We start from the raw sequence: 11,369 nt of genomic DNA on the forward strand, positions 1-11,369 counted from the left end.
GTTGATATCTCGTACCTGAATTCTCACCGAATTATCAAAAAAATTCTCACAAAATTATCTTCATCGAAGCCGATGCTTTACATCCGGTGTTCAGTACTATTTCATATTGTTTTACAACACATGGTTATAGCCTTCTGGTGGGAAAGACTTTAAAACAAAACTTACAACAGTTACTTTTCTCAGCAACTGAAATTTAGAATAGTGTGATTAAGAAAAATATGTGAACTGTTTACAATTTCAAATTAATACTGAAATGCACAGGTTTATAATTTTCCACAGTGAAAAGTGGTCGGAACTTCGGTGTTCAAAAAAGTATACAAAAGCTAGACGTTAAGAACGTATCTAATGAGCGAGCAAAGCGAGCATCGGATTGCGAAGCAATCCGAAATGTACTGTGAAAGTATTTCCGGGGGTTGGCGAGCGCCAGCGAGCAGGGGGCGAAGCCTCCTAGTATGTTTGTATTTGCAATGGCGAGGCAATGTGAAATGCTTGAAGAAATGAAGAATGCTTCTTTACCATCTTCAATCAATCTGACAAATCAATTTTTTTCTCGATCTATTAAACATTGAGTTACACAATTTGTATTTGCATTGTCATGGTAGCCCGAAATATTTTAAGCAATACATTTTATTAAAATGTAACAGTACTTCTTTAGGATTTTCAATTACTCAGACATATTTTTATGTGGTGTATTTAACTTTGAAGCGTTATACACTATATTTATATTTGAAATGGCATTATAATGTCGAAGATTTGAAGGGATACATTTCGTCAAGTTGTAATATCAATTCCTTACTGTTATGTAAAAAAAAATTAAATATTCACTTTTTGCTTGATTATTAAATTAACTCATTGAAATGCATTTATTTAAAAAACATTTTTGGGCATCTATATTATATTTGTCTACATTATTTTGCAGCGCATCTATATTATTTTGATAATATATCTATATATATTATCTATATTGCACTATATTATTTTGGGTATTTTTTAATCAATGAAATTACCTGAAAATTATCACTTTTTATGCTGTAAAAATCTCTTTTGACTTTTCGCCATATACCCATATAGGATTAATAGAAGCAATTAAACTCAATTATTTTTTTTTAATTAACAGATAATTTTAATCCATTTCTTATCGAGTAATCTTTATTACTGTGAAAAATGCTTCTATGAAATAAGTGCTTAGCGACACTAGTGTTTAAAAAATGTGAACAGTTTTACTGTTAAAAAATCGAGATCGTATGATTTTAGAAGAAATTAGTCAAGTTTAAATTATGGTTGGCTCAAATTTCATATTATTTCAAATCAAATTCAAGAAATTTAATAACTGTGGTACCAGTTTTATTCCCTTGAATATAAAAATGGAAACGTTTCTGAAATGGGAACTTTGACGCCTAATGGAAAATTAACACGCATTAATTAATACAAGTTACATAAAGAATCATTAAATTAACAAATTAATCGTTAATGAACGTAAATAACGTAATTTACACACAATTATAATCAGGCAACTCAGCAGCTGCTGCGATCTTAGGCAGTACATTAGTGCTTATCAAAGTTAGCGATGCCAACTTGCTCCGAACAGCAAATATATATTTCAAAATGATAGTTTATCAAGGGTGATTCTTGGTTTAATAAATTCGATTTAGCAGATTTTTTTCCACCACTATTTCTATATAATTTGTAGACTTATATAATTCACCACTTTATTATACTTATGTCATGCTATAAGTTTTAAAAAGCAAGCAAAAATACTCAAATCGGGTATGAAAATTTGATTACAGCTACAGGATGCGATGACATATCTCGATGACATCTCTCTACCGATGTTGTTTTTGATGCTCTGATGTGACGTGGAAGAACAATTTATGCTTTTAGGAGGTCGTAGAACTTTCGGATTTTCATTGGTGTCTTTTGAGTGAGTAATACCTATTTCATACTCTTGCAATCATGTATGTTTTTCTAATTCTGAATTAACTTAAGAGTATAAGTAGATGCAAGTTAAGTTAAATGATTCTGCCCGATATAGTAGCTTTCAATTTACGTTAACATCACTGCTGAAATTAATATTTGCAATCACGCAACAATGGCTACGTATCACCACCACGGACGTGGCGGAAAGCGGCTGACCGAAAGACCTGCACGTGGCTCAACGTCGGATGAGGAATGCTCGGATTTTGAAACCAAAATGGCTAAAGAGTTAGCAGACATGGAAAGAAGAATTAAAGAAGATGAAAGGAAAAATAAAGAACTACTTGAGAAACTAAATCAATTGGAGCAGTTTCTCATGCCTGTGCCAAATAGGCCCGAAATACCGACAACACCAATTGATGTCATTGATATGGAAACTTATGAAGGCGGCCAACTTTTGGAGCAGACGGGGAATGAGTCAACCAGAGATTCAGAAAGCTCAACCAAAAATATTGCAGAACCCCCTTTGAAGAAGAAGAAAAAGAAAAATAATGTCAAAAAAGCTGAAGCAAATCTAATCATGACCACGAATAGTAAACTTTTTTCACCGATAGATACCGCCACCTCCTTACAACCATCTGAATCTATATCTGATACTGACGTAGCCCCACCCAAGGAGGATTCCAGTTCAACTGTAGATCCACCCACAACTCCAGCAAAAGTTCAACCAATTAAGCATATAAAAGTTCTTATTCGTGGTCTTCCAGTTGGATTCTATACTGATCATATCTCCCAGGAACTGGCAAAGTCAGACATCATAACGCAAAAGATAATTCAGTTTAAGAGAAAAGTGGGCGGGACCTACAGGCTCCTCCCACTTTTTCTCACAATTCTCACAGAAACAGATGTTAATCGACAAATTTTCTCTATCACCAATATACAAAGTATCCCGGTCAGTATTGAAAGGTTCCGAGGCGGGCAAAATCCAATCCAGTGTTACAACTGCCAAGAATTTGGCCACAGTCAAAGATCATGTAATTCACCATCAAGATGTGTAAAGTGCGCCGCCAAACACCGATCATACGAGTGCCAAAAAGATAAAAATACACAACCTAAGTGCAGCAATTGCGGAGACTCTCATACAGCCAACTACACGGGGTGCAGAGCCCGTCCCCGCAGGAGGGGAACACGTGCCATACCACCACCAACAACAGGACTTGCTCAAAGGTTGGTTACAATAATTAAAGAATTGCAAGAACTTTTAAAAAATCAAGAAGTGCTTCAACTGCTTCAGAGGATTATGGGGGAAGCCACTCTTGCACAGTAACATCTTTTTTTTTATTTGATTTGAACTTTTATTTGAACTCTTATTATTATTCAGAACTCTAATTTTCCATACAGATTATAAATAAATACTGCATACTGCCCTTTCAAATTAAAGTTGAGCATACTAGATGGCGCCACTAAGGCTTGTCGAAAATTTATGTTAAATCTTCACGTTCTTGAATCACGACTTTTGTATATACATAATCATCATTTATTAATTCTCATATTCAATTTTCTGTACATATTTATGGCAATTAATGTAAATATCTTTGTTCAAGTTGTAATTTTTTCAAATCAACGTTATATTTTCTGTACATATTTTCATGGCAATTACTGTAAATATCTCAGTTCAAGTTTGTATTTTCTCTAATCATGGTAATATTATTGTAAAGCTACCACAACGACTGCTTATATTCAAAATGTTTTTACCTCATTGTTGTAGTTTCACGATGAATGGGATAGGGGCCGCTGCGCGGCCCAGGTGCCCAGTTGTTTTTAAATAAAGTAAGTAAGTAAAAATACTCAAATCTTTGCAAAATTTACCTTGGAGTTATTTACCGTTTTTTTAAAATTATTTTGGCGTGTCCGGAGCAGTTGGCATCTCTGCAAAGTGAACAAATTTAGTGTTAAATAATCGAGATCGTATGATTTTAGAAGAAAATAGTGAAGTTTATATTATGGTGGACACAAATTTCATATTATTTCAAATCAAATTCAGGATCCTTAACAACTGAGGTACCAATTTTATCTCTTTTAATATAAAAGTAGAAATGTTCCTGAAAATACAACTTTGACGCCTAATGGAATACTTAACATGCATTAATTAATACAAGTTACATAAAAAAATCTTTAAATTAACAAATTAATCGTTAACGAACGTAAATAACTTCATTTACACACAATTATAATCAGGCAACTCATCAGCTGCCGCGATCTTAGGCAGTACATTCTAAGTGAAGCAACATACTTCAGCTCTTTGTCGTTTTAGGAATTCATTAAACTTAAACTGTATTAAATATCTGGGCACCTAAAGCCGCTGGCGTCCCTTTTCCAATTCATCTTGAGCTTGATCTGTTTAGTGCTTCGATGAGGTTGTGGAATGCAAATGAAGCAAAGGAGTATTCATATGGATCATTTAAGAATTCATAGTGGTTCATTAAAGTTTAAAATCAATTTATTTTACATTGCTGGTGGTTTGTAGCATTTGGGGAAATTGTGTTGCCAGACTAACTACACAGCACTGGAAAGGGTTAAGACAGCCTAACAAAATGAATAATAACTATGTTGCCAATATTTAGAGAAATAACGCAGTCTATGTTGCCACAAACGAGAAATATACATTCAAGTTTGCCAGATTTCTATGCCTTTTGAACCATTTACTCTCGTGGTACAGGAATGCTAACTGCTCTGCTTTCGGCAGAAGTTTTAACAAATTGGTAGCGTGTTAAAGGGTAAACATTGCCCGCTTTCTGCAAAAGTTTTAACAAATTGGTAGCGTGTTAAGGGGTGAAATTTACAGAATGCAGATAATTACGCTTACAATTTAAAAGTGTCCCCTCATGATATCTGCAATAAAGTTGCATTTGATATGATACCTTGAATGTTTGATAGGTGGTGATAGAAAATTTATTTAAAATGAAAAATGCAAAACTAAAAATAACTTAAATTCGTTACCATTAGAAAATATATTTTTTCACAAAGCGGAGTAGGTTGGCATCTCTGGTGGTGGTTAATTTTATATTTACATGTATGATTCTTTGTTCTGTAACTTTGATGTGAAGTTACTTTCCGCATCACTTCTAGAAATTAATTCAAAAGTGCATATGAAACACCACTTTATTCGAAGTCTCTCGTGGTGAATCTTTTGAAATGTTGGCAAAATTACCAAATATTCTGTAAAACTTGAGTTTTTAACTGTCCACCACTCTATAAATGATTTTTCAAAAAAACATAGTAGTTCGCATAGCCCTGTATTTTATTATGAAATTACGCAATTGCAATATATTTTTTAAGCAAAAGTGACAGTCATTTTACAAACTATTTGCATAACGATTTTAGATAAGGTGGGATAAAAATTGTGACTCTCTTATTTTCGATAATAAAACAAACCACTAAAACTGTAAACAATTTTATCTACTAATTTGCATGGGTTTTATTCATCCACTTTAGCGTGGAGGTAGCGGGTTCAAATCCCTCTGTTACCCTGAATGCATCATCGTGCTGTCCTTCTTTTGGCAAAGGTTTATGAAACTAAATTGAGCCCACAAGACTGCAAATGTAGTATGTAATTCCAATAATTCATCCGCTTTTCAGGATCTCTTTAGCCATAACCTCCTATAACGAAAAGCCTCCACATGATTTTTATTATAAGTAGTCCGTTCTGATCACCATAAAAGTGATCTAGATCCAGTTGTCATGGAAGAAATCCAGTGAAAAAAAATGGTAGCACTTTTCCATCTTAATTTTATCTAGACGAAAGAATAAATTTTTTTTACTCTTCTTTGAAAACCATCACATATTTATGTATCAAATATATAAATACGTAAATAAGATAAAATTCCTTCGTGAATTTTCATCTTCGAAGTTGGTTTAATGCGCAAACTGGTTCAGCTTTTAAAGAGTTTGAAACCATGTGGAGGCATTCTGTCACCTTCGCCAAATGTTCTGCAGCTTGAAGATAGCGGATTCGAATTCACTGTAACCCTAGATGTATCGTTTTGTTGTATATTCTTCCCTTGACAAAGACTTACGTCTTTGAGCTGCATGTTTATGTGTAATAAATAAAGAAAAAAGAGCATGCATACGAAGACCAAAAATCCCATGGTTTTTCTTTATAAGTTTGGTTTAAACATTTCTGTTTACAAAGAACTAAGAGTTTGTAGAATTATTTATATAAGTGTATTATAATTATATGTTGTTATTCTTGAACTCTTTTAACAAAATAAAGAATATATTTCTGCTTATTATTGAAATTCAATTTGAAATCAATTATTATTGAAATCAACTGCCACTAGAGAAAATCGTTCTTAGAGAGAATATTGTTGGCAAGTATGTGGATGTTTATTAGATTTAATTCATAGTTTAGCTGACCTGATAAGGAGAAGCAGTTGGCACCCATAAACCCTTTCCCGTTCAGTAAATTTCTGAAAGTTTATAAAAACTTTGGTAGAAGGAGGAACAGTTGGCACCCATAAATCCTTTCCCGTAGAGCAAATTTCTGGAAAGTTTATAAGAACTTTGGTCGAAGGAAGAGCAGTTGGCACCCATAAACCCTTTCCGGTACAGCAAATTTCGATTAAAAATTTTAGCAATGCACTTTCGCATTCAATCGTTGAGTTTTAAAAGGTAAAGATCATAATTTGTATGATATTTTTAAAAAGTTGAAAAAATCTTGTCTAAAATCTTATTGTAAATATATTTTACTTTGGAAAAAACGTGGTGATAAACACGTTTGGTAAAACTAAAACAGTTTTTTTTGTTTCATTCTGATAATACTTTTTATTATTTTTGTACTAACCCTCGATTTAAGGCACTTTACGTACTTTAAAGAGAATAAAGAGCTACAAAGACCATATTTAAAGATTTAAATCCATGTGAAAAATAACAGTAAATATAATCACATTTTAGAGATTCTACTTACATCTATATAAGAGGCGTTAATGTAATCTGAATCTGGAACACCTGGTAGAGGCTCCAAAACCACTCGATTATAATCAACTGGAAATACAGAAACATTTCCGGTGAATTGACAATAATAAACCAGACGTAAATTGTACTTACAGTACGTAAAATAAAAAACTGATCACCTTGAATAGCTTTTGATGTAATGATTGGATCTTCCCATTTTAGGACTCAATCCTCGTGGTTCGAGAGTGAATTCAAATATACTAATTAGTGCAGACCTTATTTTAAGTTAAGAAATCAGCCTCAAAAACGTACTTTCTCTGAATAAATATCGTATTAATTACCCTATTTGAGAATACCCTTTCAAACCATTAAGATGAAGTACTAGAATGTGAAAATCTGATAATTAGATTAAAAGTTATTCAAGGTGGTTCGTTGGTTTGGTAGTCCAAATTAAAAATTTAATCGAATTATGTGTTTCTAATAATCTTGGCTTCGCCGGTCACCGGTGACCGCCGTGGCTCTACGACCAAACTAAGGGCCGGTCACCGGTGACCCACATGACATTCAACGCGTTAATGATCACTGACAACTGAGAATATTGCCTGTGTCTCTGACTGGTTAAACATAGGAACTCTAATGTGCACAATTGTTTGAATGTCTAAGAAAATTATGTCAAAAATAAATAAATAAATGTCATTTTTTCAGTCAAATGTATTTTACTCGCATTTTTACATAGAACGTAACGTGAGTATAATTTACCTCTGTACCTTTATCAGATACTTTTCGCAGTAAGGGAGAACAGTTATTAAGAATATTCATTTGATCTTTATTAGTATTAAAAAAGAGTGTACTCACAAGGTACTAATTTCTTATAACTGTTTTTTGTTTCATTAGCAGCTTTCGATGCGTGACGAGTACTGTGAGATTCTCCTTTCGAAGAAACCTGGAAAACACAGAGATAAATCAGTTAAAATACATCATCAATCAGCATAATCAATAATGCTTTAAATAACTGTAGGAAATTAATTTTGCTGATATAGGCTGATTTTTAACTATTAATATTGAGAAAATCACTATCTAAGGCTCTGAACTGTCACTTTATTTTTTACATTTTATAACCGTCGTTGAACAGCCGACCCAATTTTATGGGTTTACGACTACTAATGCTCGACTCCGTAGCCTTGTAATTTTGAACCCAATCCAGAAAAAAGGGAACTCCTGGATCGAGCATTGGGAAAAATTTGCCTTCGTGGAGGACTTTTTGATGGAGCTAACAGCATTTGCGTTACATGGAGAGGAAGACCACGAGAACCTCCCACGGTTAACCTGATGGCAAGGGGTTTCTAACACATGATCCGTCTACCACTGAGGATATTTCACGTCAGCACTGTGGTCGGTGCAAGCCGGATGCGGAATTCGTATCGATCAGCCATCGCCGGGATCGAACCCTGGTTCACCTCATTGGAAGGCGAACACTCTATCCCCTGAGCCATCGCGGTTCTCTGAACTGTCATTGCAAAGAACTGGGGTTCTGCCCATAGTGGTGGCTTGAAGTCTATCTAACTAGAACCAGCTTGTAACGCTTGTAAGTAACCAGCTTGTAAGTCAAGGTGGCCTATGCACAATATACAGAAATGCCAACTTGCTCCGGACAGCAAAGATATATTTTAAAGTGGTAGTTTATCAGTTGTGATTCTTGGTTTAATAAATTCAATTTAGTAGATTTTTATCCGCCACTATTTCTAAATAATTCGTAGACTTATAAAATTCACCGCTTTATAGCACGTATGTCATTCTATACCTTTTGAAAAGCAAGCAAAAATATTTAAATATTTTCAAAATTTACTTTGTAGTTATTTACCGTTTTTTATTAAATTATTCTGGCGTGTCCGAACCAGTTAGCATCTCTGAATATAGTTGACTACATTCCTACTATCGTACCGTTGTTCAAGAAATTTTAAAGCCTTAACCTCCAATTTTATTATAATAAATATGGCTAAAATCAACGTTAAGGAAACACAAATATAAACAGTCCGTTCAATGTAAGAAGACGATTGACCTTTGGAGTGTTCATTTCAACGTAGGAAAGATTGTGCCTGACAAACGTCATTGGCGCAAAGCTTTTTTGTATCATAATGATTTGGCCATGATTCGGCTTTTCACAATAGATGAATAATAGTTGAAGATATGTATTCATTATGAAAATATAACAATTACTATCGTGAGTGTCAAATCAAATATTAAAGAGAAATTCAGAGGGTTAATATCAAATTATAATTAGAGTCATAATATTAATGAGAAATTAAATTTAATGCTTTTTAAGAAATGTAATTAGAAAGCATGAATAATGTTTTTTCTGAAGAAAACTCTTCATGAAAAAAATAAATTGACAAAAGGCAAAAAGCCCTAACGTCGCATTTTCTGAAAAATAATTCGTATGCATACCTGCTAACTTATAATTTTTCCCAGGATGATTTTCACGTTTTAGAAGAAAGTACCAGTAAAAATTTAATTGCAATTATAAGCGGAAACATCTTTCTTATTCTTTTTTCAGAGTTCTTAAATACTATTGTACGCTTTTATAAGCGTTAATTCATTTGTATGTAGTGGTCAAAATCATTTTAGATTAAATATCCAAGAGATATATAAGAAGCAAAATTTTTACGGCGACTTTAAATGTAAAAATGAATTTATACGCAAAATGCGTAAAAGTTGGCAGTTACTCATTAGTTTCACCAAAAGTAAATCACCTCCTGCAATCTCCAAAAGAAACTGAAATCCGTTTTATTTTTGTTCCTTTGAAATAAAAATTGGAAGAAAAAAAATTTCGACTCGTTAACACAACGGGAATCCTATTAAAAATATCCGTAAAACTTCGAAGCAACACTTTAACTAATTCTTAAAGTTCGCACTTCAGAATACCTCGGAAGAACTGGAGAAAAAAAAATGCACGCATTTTTGTTAGCATTTACCAAGTTCCTCAAACTTGTTATCTTCAGATAACAACTAAGGATTAGCATCCATACCAGCCATTAACTTCGACGTACTTGTCATTATACTTTCGTTGGAGGCAATTACGATTATTTTTGGAAGAAATAATCGGAAACTTTCCTCGATAAATTGTTAGAAAATTCTAGCTTCAACTTCGAAAAAGAAATTTCTTGATTTGATGCGATTGCACTTAAGGAGAAAATTAGGACATGTCTCCCTTCTTTGTTAAGTAATAAAACTTTTTTTGAGTTTAAAGACACGTGCTTTATTCCCAAACTGCTTAGAAGACACGGTGTAGCTGATTTTAACATACTACTTCAACTTATAAGTTTCGGGTAATTGGCTTCCTAGTTAGCAAAGTATTGCTCTAGTTTAAATCCACGTTCTTTATCTTTATTGGTGGCAGACTTCCTAAATAAATTTTCTGTGCCTCACTCACTTTTTTAAAATATTATCATTATAAATTTAACTCATTAGCAGAGATGCCAACTTGCTCCGGACAGGACATATATATTTTAAGGTGGAAGTTTATCAATTGTGATTCCTGGTTTATTAAATTCAATTTTAGTAGATATTTATTCACCACTTTTTCTAAGTAATTCATTGGCTTATATAATTCACCACTTTGTAATACTTAATACTTTAGTCATGCTGTACCATTTAAAAAGCAAGCAAAATTAGTCAAATATTTGCAAAATTTACTTTGTAGTTATTTACTGCTTTTTTTAATTATTTTTGGCGTGTCCGGAGCAGTTGGCATTAGGCATACCTTCCTTGAGGTTTTTACAAAATAGTATTTTAACAAGCGAGCTAAGGCAGAAATGATTATAATTTTAATTAAACTTATAAATTGAATTTAAGAATTTGATATTTTTCTTATCTGGACTTTGGTATATCTTTTTAATTATTTGCATACCTGCCAACTTTTACGCATTTGGCGTAAAATTTTATTTCTATATTTAAAGTGATAGTAAAATGTATGCTTTCTATATATTCCTTCCATTTTTAAACTTAATTTATAATCCTTTTAACCACCACTATTTTTAAAAAAGTTAAGTATATATATAAACATATTTAATAGTGTCAGGGTAAACTGCATAAGCTGTTTAAAAATACAGCAAAAGTTCTGCTTAAAAATGTAATTTAAATTCCAATTTACTACCACTGGGAAAAATTATTCTCGATAGGCTTAAAAGTTGGCAGGTATGTATTTGAATGTAAAAACTGGCGATTTTCTTTTATTTCTAATTTATTAAAATATCAGTGTATAACTTTATGTTTTAGTGTGAGGGTATTGAGTGAGCTACCTGCCTAGCGGCACTTGTCTCTTCATCTAAAAATATTTGCCAAATGGAACGGAAGTATGCCATCGAGTGTATCCATTTAGCTACTTGACTAACGAGTCTATCCATTTAGGAAGTATCCATTTAGCTACTTGACTTTTATAGCTGTGAAATTATTTATATGTAAAAGTAGATTAAATTCCTTAACACTAGCATTGTAATTTTGAA

At 32.9% G+C, this 11,369-nt stretch overlaps 1 protein-coding gene across 1 annotated transcript in view; it reads right to left on the reverse strand.

Moving 5' to 3' along the window:
• The window catches only part of LOC107437461 (protein tyrosine phosphatase 36E), a gene marked incomplete in the record, with an annotated part of 142,150 nt that overhangs the window by 48,522 nt on the left and 82,259 nt on the right, over positions 1-11,369 (reverse strand). Inside the window, 2 exon segments of the mRNA XM_043050753.2 lie at positions 6,881-6,957; positions 7,723-7,810. Coding sequence (XP_042906687.1) covers positions 6,881-6,957; positions 7,723-7,810 — 165 coding nt within the window.

The sequence above is a fragment of the Parasteatoda tepidariorum genome, chromosome 9, assembly GCF_043381705.1.
Source record: "Parasteatoda tepidariorum isolate YZ-2023 chromosome 9, CAS_Ptep_4.0, whole genome shotgun sequence".
Lineage (NCBI taxonomy): Eukaryota > Metazoa > Arthropoda > Arachnida > Araneae > Theridiidae > Parasteatoda > Parasteatoda tepidariorum.